Here is a 21,512-nt window from a genome sequence, read left to right as displayed (position 1 = left end):
TCAGACATGGATCTCCTGCAGAGCTTCTCCCAGTTCTGCTTGTCCAGACACTAAAGTTGGCATGACAAGCTATTGTAGTGTTCCTTGAAGCAATCCATAACTTAACTTTCACCTTCAAATTTTGAGCAATTGTCATTAAAATCAGGACACAGCATATCTGCACCAATCCAGAACGAACTTGTTTTTTGGATTTTTGATATTTCAGACACTTTTGAAAGTATGCATTTTTAAACCAGTGTCTTTAAGTTCAATGCGACATAAATGCTCATAAATCAAAATGGGCTTAAGCTATTGTTCAAATGCGAGGTTCCAGCTTCACTGTGCAGGCCTTGGACACTTTGCAACTAGGGGTGCCACAAATGCCAAAAGCTTAGCCTCAAAATCACCTGCCTGGGTTTGAATGAAATGAACTGAATTTTCAGTTCACTGAGTCCACAGTGACATTCAGTGCCTCACTGTAATTAGCACTGTATACACAACTTATTTGACAATACACCTGAAACCATCATTGAGGTGTGATCTTTTTATAGCATTGTATCATCAATTTTGTTTTAAGTTTAGATAAGAAAAAGACCCCATATGCTCACAAACTGTCAGGCCAGATTCTAAATGTGTGTGCTGGTCTCTGCTGGCATATATTAATAATTACAACTAATATGTCCTGATTTGTAATTTAATCAATCATGAGGAAATATTGAAAAAAACAAACAGACAAACAAACAAAATAAATACTGAAACGGCTTTTATTTGAGCAAAACTATACTGGTTAAATATTTATAATATATTGGAGATATTACAGTAGTCAAAGAATGAGGGGGGGGGGGGGGGGGGGAAATAAATCATACTCAGTATATGGTACTATTACACATTCTAAGCACCTATAAGTACATTACCAAAACAGTTTGTCACCTATGCAACTTCCTGTAGTCTTAAATTATACTATGACCGCGCCGCCCTGTGAGGGTTTCAGTGTGACTAAGTCATTGTGTAGCCTCGCCCCCAGTCTCTTATAATCAGTCACCTCCAGTCACAGGCAGCCACACAAACTACAGCTGTCCACAGGGACCAGAGAGCGCAGAGCCGCAGTTAGAGAAGTGTTGTGGAGATGTACAGAAAAAGGAACACAATGGTGAGGGTCATCCTGCAAACTCTGATAACATGTAAGTACACTCTGATATCAATGCATGCTAGCCTTATAATCTAATCTCTCTCAAGATAATTATATCAAGATAATTTACTGAGCTGAAGAAAACTGCAGAAATCTGTTGAATTTCAGTGGTGGAAGGTGATATTTTTGGCTTAGGAAGATGGAGGGAATGCACACATGCCACGTTAACCAGTTTTAAATTCTGATTCAAATTGAGGCTCCATTGCAAAGATGTCCCTGTTATCATTTGATGTAGCTCAAAACCTTTGGAATTGTTGAAAATCTCTCTAAATTTCATTGAAGTTGGTGATTTTGTAAGGTAATTTCGTGTTCACAGCAGCCACACTTCATTCAGTCAGATATTGGTTGATGGTTGTTTGATTTGGTGCTGAGCTATAAAATCTCACTAAGAAAGTACATTAGATATTTCAAGTGAAGTCAAGTCAAGCCTCAGGGGCTTTGTTTCCTCTGGTCGTCATAAGTTTGACCATTAAACAGGTTTGAGCACTAACTCTGACTTTGAGTCTGTGAAGAACACTGTGCTGTTTTGAAACCTGTGGGTAGTGATGCAAGTCTTACATCACAGGATAATTTGTTATCAGCTAACTTATTTCTGAAAGAATAAGACTTTCTCTAACCGGTTATTGCTGAACAAGAACACATTTTAGCATCTGATCTTTCTAAAAAGACTAAATTCAAAACACTGTGGCCAGAGTAAAAAGAAGACGAGGAAACCTCGAATAAGTCACCTGATCTCTGACTTCCTGTTCATTGAAACGAAACTCTGCTTTACACGATCCTGCACTAGAGAACATCACTGCAATGACTGTAAACTGTGCCCCTCTAAAGTCTTTCATTTGTTCTAAGTGTGATGTTGGAAGTTGGTGAAGCTGTCTTTTAAACTGATAGCTGCCAAAATAAAGGATAAATGTTGAAGGATAAGGTTGGCATTCTTCGATATTTGTCTTCTTTCTTTTATTTCCCACCTTGTCTGTGGCACTCTGCCATAAAGCCCTTTTTAAGTATATTCGTTTGATATGTAAACATGATTATACTGTTTGTACACGTAGTTCACAAAAAGTCATCAAAAGTGTGCCGACATCTCAGCTATGTGACCGGCTTTAATATTAATAATAGCCTCTACTCCTCTGGGAAGGCTGCAGGTTCCACTTGCTTTTTTCAAGAACTGGTTGTCTGGATGAAACTATTTTTCATCCTACCTCTCTCTTGCTAGCCTGGCCTGGTTTGTTATTTGCCATGAAGCTGGCTAACTTCACATCAGCTTACTTATTCTGTTCATTTGCTTCTCTGCCTTGCTGTCCTTGTGTTATGACTGAACTTGATTTCAAGGCATGTAATTTTGGCATGATTCCCTTCTGTGAATTTGCTTTTTGTAATACTTGCTGGCTGTAACGACTTCCCTGGTGTGGCATCAATAAAGTCTTATCTTATCTTTTGACTCTTTTTAATTGCGAAACATAGAGTTGCTCTGCTAGCTGGCTGCCACTAGCTTAGCAGATTTTGTTTTAAGCCGGAACACTCAGTGTACGTGCTGTTAGCTTAGCACTGATTGGTTTTCAGGCAGGAAGCAGTCTTTTTCCAGTGCCCACACATAACATGATTAACATCTTTCTGCAATAACAGATGAGTCATTGCATGCTCTAGATTTTTTTAAGTTTAATTTTGCATTTCCAATTTCCAATGACATCATCAGGGTTAGTATTTGGAAGTTGGAAAGACAGAGGGAACACATTAATAATTCCACTACTGTCTCCTTAGAGATGGTGGAAACCATTAAAAGGAGCTTATCAAAGCAGAATATCTGTTGCATGCTCTTTTATGTTTTGGGATACACTTTAAATAAACCTTGACAAGTAACAAAAATCTTTGTTCTTGAATCGCAGGTCTGCTCTTATGCTGTGCAGTAACGGCACAAGCAACAGACCAACCTCACAACTCACAATCTTCCCCCGGGGGAGGCCCCACTCCTGACACGACAACTTCAACAACAGAAGTTGTCACGTCCTCTTCCCCTTCATCCACATCTATCATAACTCAAACCCAGTACTCAAGCACAAACATCATCAGCACCAGCAATACTCCCAACACTACATCAATCAATAGCACCATAACTCCCACCCAACCTACCAGCACAGGCAATACCAGTGCCAACAGCAGCACCGCTGCCGGAACCACCAGCATCGCTGCCGGAACCACAAGCACCGTTGCCGGAGCCTCCAGCACTGTCACCGGAACCACCAGCACCGCTGCCGGAACCACCGGCACCTCTGCAGAAACCACAAGCACCGCTGCCGGAACCACCGGCACCTCTGCCGGAACCACAGGCACCGCTGCCGGAAGCACCGGCACCGCTGCCGGAAGCACCGCTGCCGGAAGCACCGGCACCTCTGCCGGAACCACAGGCACCTCTGCCGGAACCACCGGCACCGTTGCCGGAACCACCGGCACCGCTGCCGGAACCATCAGCACCGTTGCTGGAACCACCGGCACCGCTGCCAGAACCACCAGCACCACCTCCAGTACCACCCAAACTACCACACTGGTACAGGATGGACACAAGGCCGATGCTCTGAGCTCAGGTATGTGGCAACAAAAAGTTGTTTGGGGGTTTTATTTTGACATTTGCTCAAGAAAATCTGGAATCACAATGTAAAATATGTTTTGCTACAGGTTTATGCACAGTAATTTACATACTCTGTCAATCTTTATTTTATATTTATTTAATATTCTGAAAGATATAACATGTCCACTGTGCTAACATGCTGATGTTTAGCTGAGGCTGCCACTAGTTTTCAAGATATTTGGTCATTAAGCAAAGTAGTAGTATAATGACATCAAAGAAAAGGTAAGGGGTTCAATGTTATTACAATTTAAGTTTTAGGGACCATGAATGTTTAACCCAGTAGTTGTTGAGATATTTCAGTAACAACTAAAATGTCAAAGAGCTGGTGGCACTGGAGGAAACATCAGGGGATTACCCATATAGTCAGGATTCATCATCAGGGGATCATGAATGTCTGTACGAAACTTCATACCAGACCATCAAGTAGATGTTAGAATATTTTACTGAATATGTGCAAGCTTTGAGCTGCTGTGGCCAGAGGGAAAGTCTAGAATATACTTAGCAAATTTCATTGCAATCCATCCAGTTGTTGAAGGGATGCACTGATATCGATACCAGTAGGTCTTTTGGATACTGTGCTTGTGTACTCAAAATTGTAATCATAAAACTACTCCAATACAACTACACAGAATACTAATTTACAGCAATGAGGTGTAAACCTCTCAGCAGTTGAGCGGGTAGGCAGAGAATGCAGTGTCCACAGGTTGGACATATTTTAGGATAATGAAAAAAGTAGAGCGAACTGCAAACTATGCTTAACTAAATTGTGAAGGGGGGGGCGAATTGTAGCTCCTTAAATGTAAGCAATTTGATAAAGCATCTAAAGAAGCAACCCAACTCAGAGTTCAAGGAGTTCACTAATGCTAGCAGTGGGAAACCTTTTACAAAATATATTGCCAGTAAACTACAGGTTATCTCACAAAACCATGTTTTTGTAATACGAATCTGATGTCAGTGTGATGAAAATCTGATGTAAGCTGTCTGTCTCTCTTCAAAACCCTAAATGTGACTGTCTCTGAGAGTGTCAAACACACATTGCTTAACATACCAACAAAGTACAAGGGGATCACACCTCTCTGATTAAGGAGGTCAAATGTACAGTTGTGCGTCAGATTATCTGTTCCTTTTTCTCTTTGACCACCTCCTTAAACAATAAATCTGTGGTTAATATGTGAACAGAACTCTTTCCTCTCCTGCTTCCTTGTGTACTTTGCAGTTGAGTATTTACCGGCAGAATGAGTGAAAAAAGCAGCTGATTGAAGAGAGAAGGCTGTCTGCCAATTTATTTTCCTGCCCAGTGTATCATTCACAAAACTGCTCAACCACAGACCTGTTTTTTCATGACATCCAGTCATTGTCACCATGTCATTTCTTGTGGCAGCAATCATACAGACCTGTTAATAAATGCTAGAGGCCGTACAGGCAAACCTGGCATGTAAAATTCATGAGCTCAAATGAGAAACTATTTCACTTTTTTCTGAGATAATAACTCCAATGAGGTGTGGTAGTCTGGGTCAGTGGAGTATGTAGGCGCATGAATGTATTGCTCAATGCATGGTGCATTTTGCAAGTGTAATATGAAATAAGGCAAGGCAAAGAAAAAGGAGCACACAAAGCTTGGAGTATGGGCCTAAGTAACTGGAAACACAGGACAGATGTTAACTCAATGGAACCTCAGCTCCATCCTGCCAAAGACCTGCAAAATGAAAAACAGACACACACACACACACACACACACACACACAGAACTCAGTGCACAGGACCAAGGCTCTGGGACCGTCACAGCCACCCCCCATAAGTCAGAGGGTCCCACAGGGAATAATGGTACCCAAAACCACCCATCACTTTGACTTCCATCCCCAACAACTGGATCCTGAAAACTGATTTGAGTCTAATCTTAAATCAGTGATCTTCTCAGTCCTCACCTTTGCAATGACACATTAAGGGGCCAGTGTGTAGGATTCAGTTGCTTCTAACGGTGAGGTTGCAGATTGCTTCATTCCTCACCTTCTAAGCATGTATGACAGGGGTCATCAACTACCTTTGTCCAAGGACCATAATTTTTCGAAGCAGAACACTGTGGGGGCCGGACTTTCACATAAAAAAAAATAGTTATTGTTTAACATTTTCACTTTCTTACAAAATTTGTCATTTTTATTAGTCTATATCAGTGTGGGCATTTTGTTAAAAGACAGTGAAAAGCCATAATGATAACAAGATACTGAACTTGAAAATGCTCTCAGAGATAGGCCAAGGAGGGAGTCAGTGCTGGGTTGGCAAGATCACCTACGATCACTCTCATGACGGACTGGGCCAGTTTCACTGGTGAGCAGTGTTTTCTGAAGTTTCATTGTTTGGATGTGGTCCCTGGGCCACCACTAGTTAATCACTGGTGTAGGAGAACCTACGATGGCGCTCTCTAGAGCCAGTGTTTTGTGTGTCTGTTCAGTGGGAATCTTATTTTCACATGACTCTACAGTGTTGCAAAAATACGTACTAAAATACTTCTGCCAATAGACCCCCCTCAATCCTACATACTGGTCCTTTAAGTAAGTCTTACAGCTCCTTACATCCATGAGCACTTGAGCAATGGAGAAAGTGGAGCCGAGGATTAGCTTTTCATGTGTAGCATACAGTACAAATTAAAACTTACATCTCCCATCCTTAACTAATCTCTGCTCTCTCTCTCTGCTGGAGAACTAGAGTATGTAGGACTTAGATCTGTCTGGTTGGTTTTCAGTCATTGTGCTGCACTTGGATAAGTCAAGACCCATGTCAGTCACTCTGTTGGCACAGGCTTAAAATGAAACATCAAAGATTGTAGAATTATAGAACAGGTGGATGAGCATGTTGGATGTCAAGTCTAAAACGACCATCCAGCTGTGGACATGATGTACTTGGTGGTTTTATAATTGACTTCTGATGAAAAATGAATGCTTAAAATTCTTGTTACAATTTGGCTTCCCTTTTTATAAGTAACATTACCATTTAAAAAAGTTAATATTTCTCTGTATAATATCTCCTCCTTCTGTCAGCTGCTGTGTGTCTGCAGTGTATTTCCTGGTTTTACACTCATGATTTCAGTGATCTCAGGCCAGTTGGAGAAGTTAAACCTGTGACTTATTTATTCATTCAAGCCAGGTTATTTATTTAAACAAGTTCAGTGTATTGAAACGTCTGCTGCTCTCCTTAATGCAGACTGAAGTGACAGTGCAGACAGACAGTGAGACTCTAGGTTTTAGCTTTTGCCCTGTAAAAGAGTCTGAATTGTGTTCCCTGTGTGCAGGAAAAAAAAAGAACTTCCTTCCAGTCATCAGTAACTGTTTCATCTGATAATACATATGAGTCAGAAACTTGGTTGTTGAACTTGACTTACTTTGGTTTATGAGCAAATACCTGCACAACTGACAAAAATGCTATCAGCCTCAGCTGTACTTTGTGTTTACTGCTCATTCGCAAATGCTAGAACACAATCAAGTAAGAAATTGGAATTGTCTAGGTAGCTCATTTCTCCATCTGTAACTGTTAATAATATTGTTATTACTATTGGCCATTTATGCCTTTATTTGATAGTAACAGTAAAGAGATGACAGGAAATGAGGGGAAAGAGACGTGGAGACTGAGTTGCCCAGCCAGACATTGAAACGAAGACACAGTGGTTCATGGAATTTGGAATATGAGTCAGTTTTCAGTCCACCTCCAGAATGTGAAGAGTAAAACTCTTGCACATAAAGCAAAGTGAGTTCAAAGACTCATAACCTCAAGTAAATAAAGTTGTAGCTCATTTGTTGTTTAACATAAGGTCCCAGATTTTGTCAGAGCATCAAACAGAGTGTCCAAAATCGCTAAAATACCCCTCAAACTCAGCAAAGTTATCCATTACTTATCGGTCTTTCAGCTGAGTGACTTAAACTTTGACCTCAGAGGGAAGTGTTGGCCTGATTTGTCAAGGTGGTGTTTATTGATTGAATCCATGGATGAGTGATTAGGAGTGTAACAGCTGTTTGAACACTTTCCCGGGTCTCAGTATCATCTCCCTCACGCATAGAAACAGATCTGTTTGTACAAGAGGTTTACTAATTAATACTCAAGCTCAAAGGCCAACTTGGCCATCAAGTCTTACCTGATACGGAATTAGAGATTTGCCAGCCAGGTTTACATTCGGTCACACTGAGAAATATAATCAGCTGAGGCCAGACATGTATCACGTGGGCGAACTGTGAGGCGTGTTCAGATGATGGCATGACTCTTCCATCCGACCTCTTGAACCCTTTGAATGGCGCTAACAAATCTTGGATCTTGAATCCAACACAGAGAATGATTCTGTGAAGTTTGGGGCAGGTTTTAGATTTGCTTGTTTCTGTGACTGCATGAAGTGTTTTATCAGATTCATTCTGAAAGCAGAAATTGGTTTGATTTAATTTTTTTTTTAGAAGCAGCGTGACTCTATAGAGGGCAACATCAGTCAGTTGGTCAGTTGATCCGTCCACCATTTTGGTTCAGACTGAACTACAGTATGTCAACAACTTTTTGATGGATTGCCAAGAAATTCCCAGATATCTATACTTCCCAGATGATCAGTCCTAATGATGTCATCCCCTGAGCTTTCCTGTAGTGCCACCATGAGGCTAATAAGTGAGCTTTAGAGTGGAATATCTACTCTAAACCTACTCTAAATTTCACAGCAAACCAACTACTTGATGGATTGCTGTGAAATCTAATGCAGGCATTCACATCTCCTTGGGAATCAATTGTGTCATCGTGGTGATCCTTTAGCTTTTCATTATGACATTAGGAAGACAGAAAGAAATGTAGGAATACGATGTTGCCTTTAAACACACATCGTTACTCTATCACTGATTTATTCACCAACAATGGATATTTCCAGACTCATTGTTTCTCCTCCTCTGTCTCTCTCCAGGAAGTATTGCAGTCATTTGTTGTCTGTTCATCCTAACTGTCATCCTAGTGTTAGGTGGGCTGTACTACTACAAGATCCGGTGAGTCCAGACCTCAAAAAAAAATCTCCTGTGGTCAATTCACATGAAACTGTGTTTACTGAACACGCTGTGAACAGGTTTCACAGAGACTATTCTTTCCGGAGTAGTGACTGAAAGCTCTTTAATTCAATGAAGTAGATTATTTCAGGCTTCAGACCAGCTATAAAATGTTTGTCTAACCAAAATAGCAATCCTTTAAGTATCTTTAAATCCCATCAGCCAGTTTTAACAAGACTGCTGCCAATATGCTAATGCTGCTAATATTTGTCAGTGAATATATTAGTCATTCCTTGTCATGTGTCTTTCCTTTCTCTCCACTCAACCTAATCTCTCACTCTATTTTCTCTCCATCCCAGACGTGTATCGTATGGACCTCTTCTGGAGAACGACCACAGCGCTTTAGGAAACTTCACCAACCCCATGTACGACCCTTGAATCATAACTTTTGAACTCTGACCCATGATGGGTCCCCTGAACCAGTGGGCGTCAGTCTGCCGAAGAAGATGTTCTGATCAGTGTGCGTTTATAGTGTGTGGGTAATGAGTTCAGGACAGTCACATTTTCTAACTGTGACACGCGGCCTCATCGCTTCATTGCACTCAATTGCAAAAATGCTAAACAAGTCTGGCATTTCTATTGATCTGTGTTCAAGAAGCCTCAGGAAAAAAAAAATTCAGCATTTACTCTGACAGCTTTTCAAACAGCTCTGGTTGCAAACACTCAGGCTTAAATCATATTACCACAACTGAAGGTCGCAGGTCGTTTCACCATGAACACAAGCATCAGAGGTTTCATGAGTCTCAAGATACATGTAAGTTAAAGCTTTCTGTCTGATGGGTACAAAAATTAGTTGATTATATGACCTCAACCGGGATGTTTTTACAGTAAATAAAAGTTCCGAAAATTTACTCTAAGCAATTGTAAGCAAAGATGGCTTGTGGCAACGATTAAGACACTGACAATGTTCAACAACAGGGCCAACAAAATGTGATTTACAAAAGTAAGAAAGGTTCAACCTTCTGTGAGAATATGCATGAATGGTAAATAATTTACAGTAAATGTACATCATGACATGTTGAACTAATTTCTGCTTAGTGAAATGGGACTTCTATCATAAAAGCAGATAGTGTTTAGATTTTCACTAAGTTCATAGTTACACAACACTCATCTAGAAATGACCTGCTTCTACATGTACTTTTAGGTTGTGCACATTCAATGGTAATTCTGAGAAAGTGCTGAAAAGGATGCTAATGGCACATCGCTGTCTTTCTGTTTGGTTTGACAGCGAGTAGAGGTCTGAGAGAGCGAATATAACAGCGGGAGAATAGAAATCAAATTTGAAGGAGAAAGAGTGAGACAGTTTTTTTACACAGAAAAGTACGAGCTAAGGCTTGTGTTGACATATTTTTAAGACTTTCTCTCATGAGCTGGCAAGTAGAGACATTTAAGGCAACACAGTATTAAGGTTAGCAGCTCTGACAACAAAGAAAGGAGATTAATTTGGGGGTTTTCCATCCAAGGCCATACAGTATGCAGTCCTTTTAATTTAATTATGATTAATAAGTATTTCCATATTACAAACCGAATGGTGCAGGGGCAGAGAGAGACTAGCCTTTAAAGGGAAGATCCACTTCAACTAATATTTATGAGTGAGTTTTTATATCGTTGAGTGTTTTTAGTGCGGAGTTTTCCATGTTGCAGAGTGATTTTGTTGTGTGTAGTAGTTCAGCCAGGCTGCGTTTCTGATTGTAATTTTCACTTCAGTGTTAGATTTAGTATTGTTTGGTTGCATTCAGGTGAAGAACAATGTAACAGTTGTTATGTTATTGACTAAATCTTATTTTGTGATATAATTGTATTAAATTGTCTGTGCAATGACAGTGATAAAGGAATAATGTGAATCCCTGTGACGGTCATTTACAGGAAATTGAGAGAGATGCTTTATGGTGCATAAAATACAATTGTAATGACTGGAATCTAACAAATACAAGCACAAACAAACATTGATATGCTTTCTGTCCATCTATTGGTTCATCACTTTGGTTCAGAATGAAATATCTCAACGACTCTGGTTCCAGATTCTCAAGTGTGAGCATTTGCTGCTTTTCACTCTTTTATACCAATATAAATCTTTATGTAATGGACTTTGGACTTTGGTTGTCTCTGGAAATTGTGGTGACCTTTTTCTGACTTTATATACCGAATAGTTATTGAAGAAATAATCAACAAATTGATCAATGATGAAAATAATTAGTAGTTGTGGCTTTGGAGCAAACGCCTGGTCTAACAGGACAGCACATATATCAGCCAACATCACCACAACAAGGTCCTACTGCTAGCAGAGAAAAAAAAAAATTAATTTTTAGATACATAATCAAGTGTACTCAGACCTTTCAGACAGACCCTTCAGCTCTGCGTTAATAACTACTATAGCTATCAAAATCCAAAAGCATGTTAGCTGTTTCAAAAACATGTGAAACAAAGAGAATCATATGACAACACAGCGTGTGTAGAAGACATGTGGATGTGAAGGTTCAGCACAATGTCTTCATCTGTGCTGCTCAATGGGCTGCAGAGCATTTATCAGTGGCAGCTTTAATAATGGTCCTGTCATCACTGCCCTCCCATTGTAACTGCTCCCATTCTTCCTCTTTCTCAAACCCTTCCCCATCAAATCCTCCTGTCCTGCCCACGCTCGCTACCCCACACCAGCTTCCTCGAGCTATTTTTCTAACCTCCCATCTTCTTTCCTCATCTGCACTCAGATTCTCAGGTTGTCCACTCCGGCTTTGTATTATAGTTAAAACAGAAAAAGCAACTGAAAGATTTATTGTTGTCTTTTGGCTAAGACATTTGTGGCTGCATGTTACTAAAATACTGTAATATAACTGAACAATCCCTGATGGATTAACCTCAGCGGTGCCCAGAAAGAACCTGAGTGTCATTTGTTAAGTTCAAATGAATGTTAAAATGATTTCGCTGAACTGGAAGCAGCTTAAGCAAACTGACTGGCAAGTTTCTGCACTTGGAAGATGGAAATGTTGGTCAGCATCAGCCGCCACAACAAACCAAGTGTGTCTATACTAGGGAAGCCCTGTAGACTGTACTGACATGAGTAAGGGTGCATTTCATTGCCTGAGAATTCAACTTTTCTTTTCTATTTGAAGAATTGCATTATTTCTTCTTTTCAAAGTTGAAGGAAGAATGAGATCTTTACAGTTTGTACAGGATGTAAGTCTTAAATTTACCAGTAACTATAGATGCAACTGACGTGTAGCCAAGTAAAATACAAATATAAAGTAATATAAAATACAAATAATCAAGTAGATACAAGTACCTCAAAAATGTGCAAATTTCCACCACTGGTACATCACCTCTCTATATGTTGTTATTACAAGGCGGCAGCAGTAATAACAGAGGGAGCAGATTCTGGTGCTGCACTGTTATTATCAGGCCCTAAATACTCTAAGCACTGTTTGTGTGTGTGTGTGTGTGTGTGTGTGTGTGTGTGTGTGTGTGTGTGTGTACTTCATTATAATTACACTGAGGGAAGGGCGGGAGCATTTTTTTTACATTAGAAACATCTGGACAGTAGGACTCCTAAATGATATACCACACAAGGACTTTTCTTTTCAAATACAAAAATAATGTGACAAATACAGTTCTTAAAGCGAGCCCCAGTCTGCCACTGCTGCTGCTACTGTGTGGGATTATATGAAGGGTCAAATTCAGTGCAACTGTGCATTCTCTTTTTGGTGATTTTTTTTTTTGTTAATGTACTTCCGGGGTGCCATGGTGGCGTATACCTGGTGCATTCTGTATGAAAAGGCTGAGCCCTTACCACAGAGGCACATGTTCAGTTCCAGCCAAGGCTCTTTGCTGCATGTCAACCTTCTGTCTACATACTTAATAAAGCTTAAAAGCAAAATTCAAAAAATCATCTTAAAAGAAGTAGCAGGGAAAAAAGATGAAGAGGAGTAAGGCTGGAGTGACGCTGAGAGAAGACTCTGCACAGTACGTGTGAACTATGATGAATAACCACATGGTGACCGCCCTCATTATACAGAAATGGTGTCAGACGTTGATAACAGGAAGAAGCCTTTTCCACTCTAATTCGTCACTTGCTCAAAGCTTTCAACTATTTGAAACCACAGTCTGACAACAGGCGGTGGAAACACAATAACTTACATGCTGCAGATATTCGCCATTTCTAATGATACATGCTCCACAAACAAATTCCTTTCACAAGATTAAGGTGGAGAAAACTGATATAGCAGGACAATAATCACATTCTGTCAATATGGATCAGCTCTGGTATTCAAAAAAGAATTCAGAATCACACAGAAAAGTGTAAGATTCATATTCATTAATCTTTTACAAAATACAAAATTAATCTGGCCCTAAAACAACCATATACATGCAAGATGCATACCAGCTGCTGTATTTTGACTGTGAGACACCTGATTCACAGTTTTAGAGGAGCAGGCAGAAGCAGAACTGTGGGTGTGCTCTGCTTTGAAATAACTCCCCGATGTGAGTCACTAACGAAAACAGACCCGCTGAAATCAACAGCAGTAAGCCAGGTCCAGCTGATGAACTTTCGTTTTTCAAATTTCAAATCAATGCAATGTCACAGGTGACGTACGTGTGGATACGTACCTCATGATCATTAAAATTATGTTTATCTTGTTGTAAATCTCTTGCTTTATGGGTGAACCAGCTTGCTCCACCTCATAAGAAGGAGGAAGGGCACTACTATAGGCTACTGGGAATACCATCTCCTCTGACAAGCACATTTCAGTGACATTTTCACAGTCATGTGAGATTTACACCTCACATCATGCTGGTTATGAGAATTCTTTGTTTGTATTTCTTCTAATTTTGAGTTTCTTCCTGTCACTTCTTCCAGCTGATGATGGTGTTTGAATGAACACTGAAGCGTCTTGTTGGTTGTTCTTAAGGAACGAATCCACATTGACATCAGCATAAATACATCATAACACATTGCAATATTGTAAATATGACATTTCTTTTATCGTATTAAGATTCATTATCATGAATGAGTGTCACACCTATAGTTTTTGACACATGTTAACACATTTAACTTATAATTCATATGGATTTGAACAGGACTAAGAATCTACAGCCATGCTAGCAGCTCTGTGAGGCTGTCGTCAGCCTCAGCTGTGCTTTGAGCCAAAAGCTAACGTCAGCATAATGCTAATATGACTAAACTGATGTTTAGTAATGAAGCTACCAGGAAAGTTAGGGGATCACCAAAGTTATTACAGTTCATCCTGGTGCACTATGATGAATGGAGCAAAATATTGCTAACACATTTATATTTTGGGGCTTTGGAGTAAAAACTTAAAGTAAGGATTTTGGAAATATGTATTGGTTGAAAGTGATATGAACTGAAAAATGTATCCGTTGTAACAGGAAACCACAACCATACAGGAAGCATTTGTGAAGGGCAATAAAGCTTAAAGTTGGTCTGGTGCTCTGATACCTTCAAAACCACACACACACACACACACACACACACACACACACACACACACACACACACACACACACATCATTTACATGGGAAGCAGGTTGCAGGTTTCACTTTCCGCCTGACTGAAGCGTCTTCGCTTCTGGTTTCTTGTCATTTTTTTCACATTCAGACTTCAGGATTACAAGCTCTTGCAGGTTCTGAAAACACGTGGGTGTATAAAACATTTCATCATAAATGCCAAACTGCCTTGTGGTAAAGCTGAAAAAGGATATAAAAGATTAAATAACAAAACAGCAACAAATCAGTGTATCCTCACTCCTGTTCAATTATCCTAATTCAGCCAAATGTCAGAGGTGGCAACTAAAAAGTAGTAGTGGAAAATAACAAAGTACATTTACTCAAGTCTTGTTTTTAAGTACAGCTTTGAGGTACTTGAATATTTCCAAGTTCTGCTACTTTCTACTTACCCTCCACTACATTTCAGAGGCAAAGGCAAATAGAGTGCTTTTTACTACACCACTCTTATTTGATCATTTAAATTACTTTCCTGATTCAAATGAATGACACAAAATGTAATCAATAAATAAATTAGGATGGAATATGATGGATAAGATGGAGGATGAGATTCACAACCAAACCAGTAATTTATACAGTAATTATTAATACGTACTGTATTAATACATCAATACTTAAAATCCAATAATCTTATATACATTCTTTTCAAATGGTCCATTCTGCATAAAGAGGACCTTTAATTTTTGTACTTACATATATTTTGATGCTAATACCTCCATACTTCTATGTCAGTAAAAGATCTCAGTACTTCCTCCACCACTGCTAAAAAGGCAGAACTGCAAAATACCTTTGGGGAGTTTTTGAAATGAACTGAAACTTTACGGGTTTTATTTTGATGGGTATGTTCACGAAATGTTTCAAGTAAACCTCACACACTGCAGAGTCTGACTGTGGTGAAGGACAACAGTACTGCAACACTGATGGACTCAGGTGGACAAAACACGGCAGCATTTTTCCAATTATGTTGTCCAATTCAAGTCCATAAGATTTACTTTCTTGACAGTAGTCAGTTTTCTACTAGTCACTTTTCTACTAGTTTGCATGAATGTCAGGACATAGCAGTTCATTCATTTGTACAATCAGACATCAGAGTCTCTAATTCCCTTTAATCAGACATCAGTATTTGGATCAAATATGTCCTATTTCCATTTTGATGTTGACAGCATGAGGTGTTTCTGGTATTTTGTCAACGCTGTGAAAATGTAATTGCTATAGTTGCAGATGACTTCTGTCAGCAGTAGATGTCACTACTCACCAGGGTTTGTTCCATACAAACACAAAACACACAGAGAAGACAGCTGATAGGAATACAATAAGTGTGTGTGTGTGTGTGTGTGTGTGTGTGTGTGTGTGTGTGTGTCCTCCTCCTCTGTCTGCTTATTTTTGTTTCCTTCTGTTCTGTAGTAATGGTGTAGTGTCAAACAACCATGTTTTACATCCCAAGTGGACTCTTCACCCTGTAACGTCACACTCACATTGTTCTCTTGTTTTTGTGTAAAAGAAAGAGGTCACAGAGGGTTTCTGAGCCAGTTCAAGATTCAGATGATAACTTCCCTGCAGGTGCACTGTGACTGTGATGAATTGTAGTAAATACTGAGGTGATATGTTCTTTTCTTGTACAAGAACTCTATATTTTGACACAAAGGACCTCATATCCACAACAGGTAAATTCCGTGTACTGATGTGTATTTTTCTCAAAAATGCCCTCTTGTGTAACAGCTACTGTCTTGTCCTGCCAAAGGTACCCCAAGTATAAAAACCACATGATCCATTTGTTTGTATCATGTCAGCAGCCACTACACTATATGATTGCACATCATATAGTAACCACTAGATGGCAACATACAAAAGAGAAGCCTTGTTCCATCGGCTACATACTGTACAGTTTATAGACAGCTACATCTTGGAGTTCATTGTCACTGTCTTCAATAATGAGTCTGGATCTCTGCAGTGATCATCAGCAGATTGGCTGTCATTTATGAGTTCATTTTCAAGACACCTTTGGATGTAAAGGCAACTGCTTCATAGAGCAGAATGAAGTGCAGTGGAACTGGGGCTCAAGTCTACAATTCAATAACATCCCAAAGAGGACACTGCTGTTGCTCATTTTCAGGTTTTATTTAACCCTTTCTGTCCCAGACCAAAATGTTTTTTGCCTGCTTTCATTTGTCAGAATAAACTGGAACAGATAGGCCGTGGACCCAAAGTCTCTGGACTCAGTTACATGTTATATGGCACTAAAATAAAGTAATTCTGGCATCACATATTCAGGCTTGTATTAAACCCTAAAACATTTGTAAATACTTGCATGGGTTTGAATATATAGATATAGATATAGCAAACAAACAAAGACTGCATTTAGTTGTATTGGCATTAGATATAAAAGCGACATGGTTTTGTATGTGACGTATCAGTTGGGAATGGATGATACTGAGTGCAGAGATGTGATTCAGTTTGGAAATTTTGACTGTATGCAGATTCTTTACAAGGGGCCTAAAACATGTTTCTGTATTTAAAGCTGGTGATAAGACAGTTGTTCTCAAATGTAGATTCAGGATTAAAGCAAGTTAGTTGATGCGCTGAAGAAACTTTCTCCTCACCACACTGAGCCTTTGTCTCTGGTGCCCCTAATAGAACAGGTTCATACTGCTGCATTGTCCTCTTCTCACCAGAGAATTGATGCTGTTGTATTATTTCATAGGATCTTGTGGTCACTTCTTTTCAGTGGCACACACAGAGTGAGAGACAGTCAGACCACGTTCCATTGAGCCACATTTCACTTGCAGTTACCCTCTTTTGTTTATCTGCACGTCCTGACAACAGTGTTCTTCATGCTTCACCCTGATTCCCAGAACATGTTTTTAACAAAGCAGAGGCTTTTTATGACTTCTAAAGCAACTCGTAAATGCGCTTAATGAAAACTCAACCATGGTTTGTTATTACGGTGTTATTAAAATGCTCACATGAATTGTTTCACTTCGATTTTCACTACAATATTCATATATACATTTATATACAGCATTTGGGGCAGCTAAAGCATGATTAATGTTTTTATGGTTATATTTAGGCAAATTAAAGCACTTGGATGCGGTTCAGTAGAGAAGCTGGTGTTATCATACTTTCCCTGAGATGAAAATAAAAACATCATCTTGGTGACTTTCCATTAATGTCCTAATCAGGAAGTGGAATCTTGAAAGTGTTGCAACGTCTGTCTGCTGGTACCATGACAGGACTGAACTAGCTGACATGAGTCACTGTCTTATCATCATCATTATTACTGAAGATGATAGGAGCATCTATCAAAGTTGTGCCATTTCAGATTAATGAGGCACTCGGGCACAGCAAGGTTGTTGTTTTAATGGAAACACAGAGCTGCCACAATGCTAAAAAAAAAAAAAAAAAAAGATCTTTCTCTATACATTTCCCAACCTGTCTGATATGGATTATCAGATAATCTGCACCCTTAAAATCAGTTTTGAATTTGATTGTTAAAAGCTGCCTTAGAAGTGTGTGAATGTACATACATCAGTATTGTGAGATTTAGATTTTATTTTACCCTTCCCATGCAAGATTTAGTTTTGAAAAATCATATTTTACCATAAAGATGACATCATGTCATCAGCTAGCAGCCCATTTATTACCAATTGAACATTATCTCTACACACAGCTCGTCATTTTCTTTTCAAAACGTAGTCGCTCCGCGCATTGTGATAGAACTCCATATTAGTTCATTTAAATTGCTCAGCATCACATGTTGCAGACTTGTTTTACTAATCACGGAAGTTTGACACGTCAGGAGACAGAGATGATGCAGGCATGTTGCACAGACAAAATCTTTCTACATGGTGTCTGATGTGGATTGTTGTGACATGTTGGTGGTGTTGCAGTTTTTTAAAGGGAAGGGAAAGGGCCTTGCTTTTTTTTTTTTTTTTAAAGTGGTTCAGTCCTTCTCTCCACCCTAATAATTTTCATACAGTCCCTTAACATTACATGTTACTCCATATTGATTTTCCGACTATTACCAGAAAACGTATTCATGTAAGAATAAGACATGATTCAAATTGTTATTTTAACAAGGATCATTTTCTTGTTTTGATGAGATGCTTTGTCACTGTAAGGTATAATGTTACTGTAAGAATGAGGCAGCTCAGTGCTGTTAAAATGAGCAACAGTGCTCTTACCTCCTGCAGGAAATGTAAGGCTGTCCGAGAGCAAGAGACTTGTCATAATGAACAAAAGGCACATCCACTTTTGTCTTTCTCAATGCAGCTTGGTACCTTTGAAATTGTGGCTATAGCAGTGCTTTGAGGTTAATGTAATGCCAGCATATTAGCATGCTCATAGTGACTGTACACTGTGTATCTTGGTCACTACCTTAGTTTAGCACATTCACATGGTAAATAACACTAAACACAAAGCACAGCTGAGCATTTGGGTGTTGTCGTTGTCGTTAGTTTTGCATACAAACCAAAGCGTAATGCTTCTAGATGAACAGTTAAGAGATCGCCAAAGTTAATTCAGTTAATCCTGAGGGGAGCATGGTTGTTTGTACCACATTTCGTGGTAATCCAACAATATATCCAATCAGCACTGAGGCCCAAATGTCAGCTTCATGGTGGCACTAGATTTAAAATCATGGGGTCGCCAGTGTCATTAGGATTTATCTTCTGGCAACCATGACCATACAAATTTATAGCAGTAGTTGCTCTAGAGGAAAACAGAGGCTCACCAAAGTCATTAGTCATTCATCCTCTGATGACCACAAATGTCTATACAAATTGGCAATCCATCCACTACTTGTTAAGATATTTCACTGCACCACAGTGATGGATTGATTGACAGACCAATCAACCCGAGAGCGCTCTGGAAAATACCACTCACAATTTCCCAGAAGCTAAAGCTTGTTTTCTCCGACCAACAGTACAACAAATCCAACATGGATCCAGTTTTTTATAAGACACAGAAAAGCAGCTAATCAACTGTCAAGCAATTGAAATCTGCAACAAGGTCATGCTTGCTACAATAAAAAGGGACTTTGTGTTGATTAACTTCAGTATTAAGTGAATAATCGTTTTTAGTGTCAGAGGGTGTCTCGACCAATAATTATGACTGTAAACAGATGCTCCAACAAACTAACATTAAATGTGGTCATGAATCAATCAACATCCATAATTGATATTTACCTTTGCAGACACTGTGATATGGTGTGTCTTCAGGTGCCTTTTCAAACTTTTGACGGTTTTGTTTTTTCTGCCCTTGATACATCCATTTCATGCACTGAGCAGGAAAAACAGTCATGCGATGCGAAAGATGCATGCAGGCAGTGAGAGTTTGTACTTGCACTTGCAGATAAATGATTTGATGATGATAAAATGGAAAAAACTAAGACTTTGAGATGGCTACTGTGATGTAACTTAGGTCCGCCCAAACAGAGCTTGTCCCATAATTGTTTTGTGAAGATTTTTTTCATTTTTGTTGTCATTGCACTTTAGTCATGAAATATAAGGTAATAAAATATCAATGAATACTTATCGTCAAATGTTCTGTTGAATTTTTATGGCATATCCCACAGACTTAACTAATAGACATTTATAGCCTGCAGGCACACAGAAGAGTTCCTGCTGGTAATATTTTCCTACACCAAGGACAATGAAATCACAAAAGAAAACAAAACAGTCTGCACTCATGTGATGCACTATACCACAACACATTATCTCCTTGGTTGTTGCTGCGCAACGCAATGCAACACCCAATTCCATGATTAATGTGACTGCATGCTACCTTTCCAGATCAGCAGCTCTAGTTTTAATTCACTTATAGCTTATAGCTGGGAACTTTTCACAGACCAGCTGCCGTGAAGAATGCAGGAGGATGTCAGAATAACGTTGCACAAACAGGGACTTCTGTCGCAGCGACACAATACATGGCCTAACTATTATGGTGCAACCTGAGCTTATCAAGACCCTTAAGTAAAGTAAGTGACTAAAGTAACTTAACTACCTCTAACAGTATGCACACTTGTGTCACAATGTGCTGTTACTTCTCTCACACACCAGGTTATTGACAAGACTACCTTCCTTAAAGGGGAGGTTCGGCCAGTAATACAGAGCAACAAAACCATCCACTATGCCTCACAATGTAAATTCACAATCACAAAGGAGGAATGCATACAGACAGAATTTCCTTGTCTGTTAGTAAAAGAAATTAATTAAAAAGTCATCTGGTTAAGTTCAGAATTTTATTAGGCTATAGCAACTGTGTTTTTACCTTTTGTTACACAGAACCATCTGAAAAGACATCTTTGGAAACTGGAACTTTCAAAAAAATACTTGGCAGGTCATTGGATGAGCCATCTGTCATCTGCGCCATGTGTCATCTGTCTATCACTGGTTAACACCCCCCCACCCCCCCCGCAAACCTTTCATGATTTGTTTTGTTTATGATTCATCCCGATATGTTCGTGTGATTTTCTCGAGTTGAGAGAGAGCGAGATGGTGAGAGGAGCGCGGAAGTTTCAGAGTGATGAAGTAACACAGTGGTGTCACACATACACGCAGGTCCGATCAAAGTGTTCCTCCACTCTGACTCCACTGTAACATTCCACTGACTGTTCAGCACTCCCAAAGTCAGTCTGTATGTTGAATCATGTCTCCATTAACTCATTCAGGCTTTTGACATTTGACATTTTAACACAAAAACAAAAACATCAGACATTTTTGCAAATTTTTTTATTTTTTCCTTGCCCTTTATCAGCGCCTCATCACAGTTTTATCTCGGTTATCTTCAGAGAGTTTCTTGGACTTCATTTCTTTGTTTGTCTCCTGACATGCAGTGTGAATTGTGGAACCTTCTATACACAAACGTGCCTTTCAAAGCTACTGCATGTCCAGTCAATTCAATTTGCCAAAGGTTGACTCCAAGCAACAAACATACAGTGCTGCAACCCAGTTGTGGCCCTATTTCGATACACAGTCCATAGAAATGTCTTTCTGAGTCAATCGTTCTGTCCTTTCTTTTACATGCACATATGCAGATGACATACTTGTGATAACACAACACTCACCACAAACTATTACAACCTGAATCAACACCTTTCTGACATGCTGAGGTACACAACGGTAGATTGGAAGCAGATTCAGCATCCTG

At 39.4% G+C, this 21,512-nt stretch overlaps 2 protein-coding genes across 2 annotated transcripts in view; both read left to right on the top strand.

Annotated features, from left to right (window-relative positions):
- The window catches only part of kcnv2a (potassium channel, subfamily V, member 2a), a 206,224-nt gene that overhangs the window by 16,181 nt on the left and 168,531 nt on the right, over positions 1–21,512 (top strand). The gene's annotated exons all lie outside the window — the stretch shown is intronic.
- On the top strand, positions 1,016–10,797 carry parm1 (prostate androgen-regulated mucin-like protein 1). The gene is made up of 4 exons (XM_076758421.1): positions 1,016–1,160; positions 3,052–3,747; positions 8,713–8,791; positions 9,148–10,797. The coding sequence occupies exons 1-4, from the start codon at positions 1,106–1,108 to the stop codon at positions 9,224–9,226; spliced, it is 909 nt and encodes a 302-aa protein (XP_076614536.1). The 5' UTR covers positions 1,016–1,105; the 3' UTR covers positions 9,227–10,797.

The sequence above is a fragment of the Chaetodon auriga genome, chromosome 19 (genome assembly GCF_051107435.1).
Source record: "Chaetodon auriga isolate fChaAug3 chromosome 19, fChaAug3.hap1, whole genome shotgun sequence".
NCBI classification, from domain to species: Eukaryota; Metazoa; Chordata; class Actinopteri; order Chaetodontiformes; family Chaetodontidae; genus Chaetodon; species Chaetodon auriga.
This window is presented reverse-complemented; position numbering and strand designations above follow the sequence as displayed.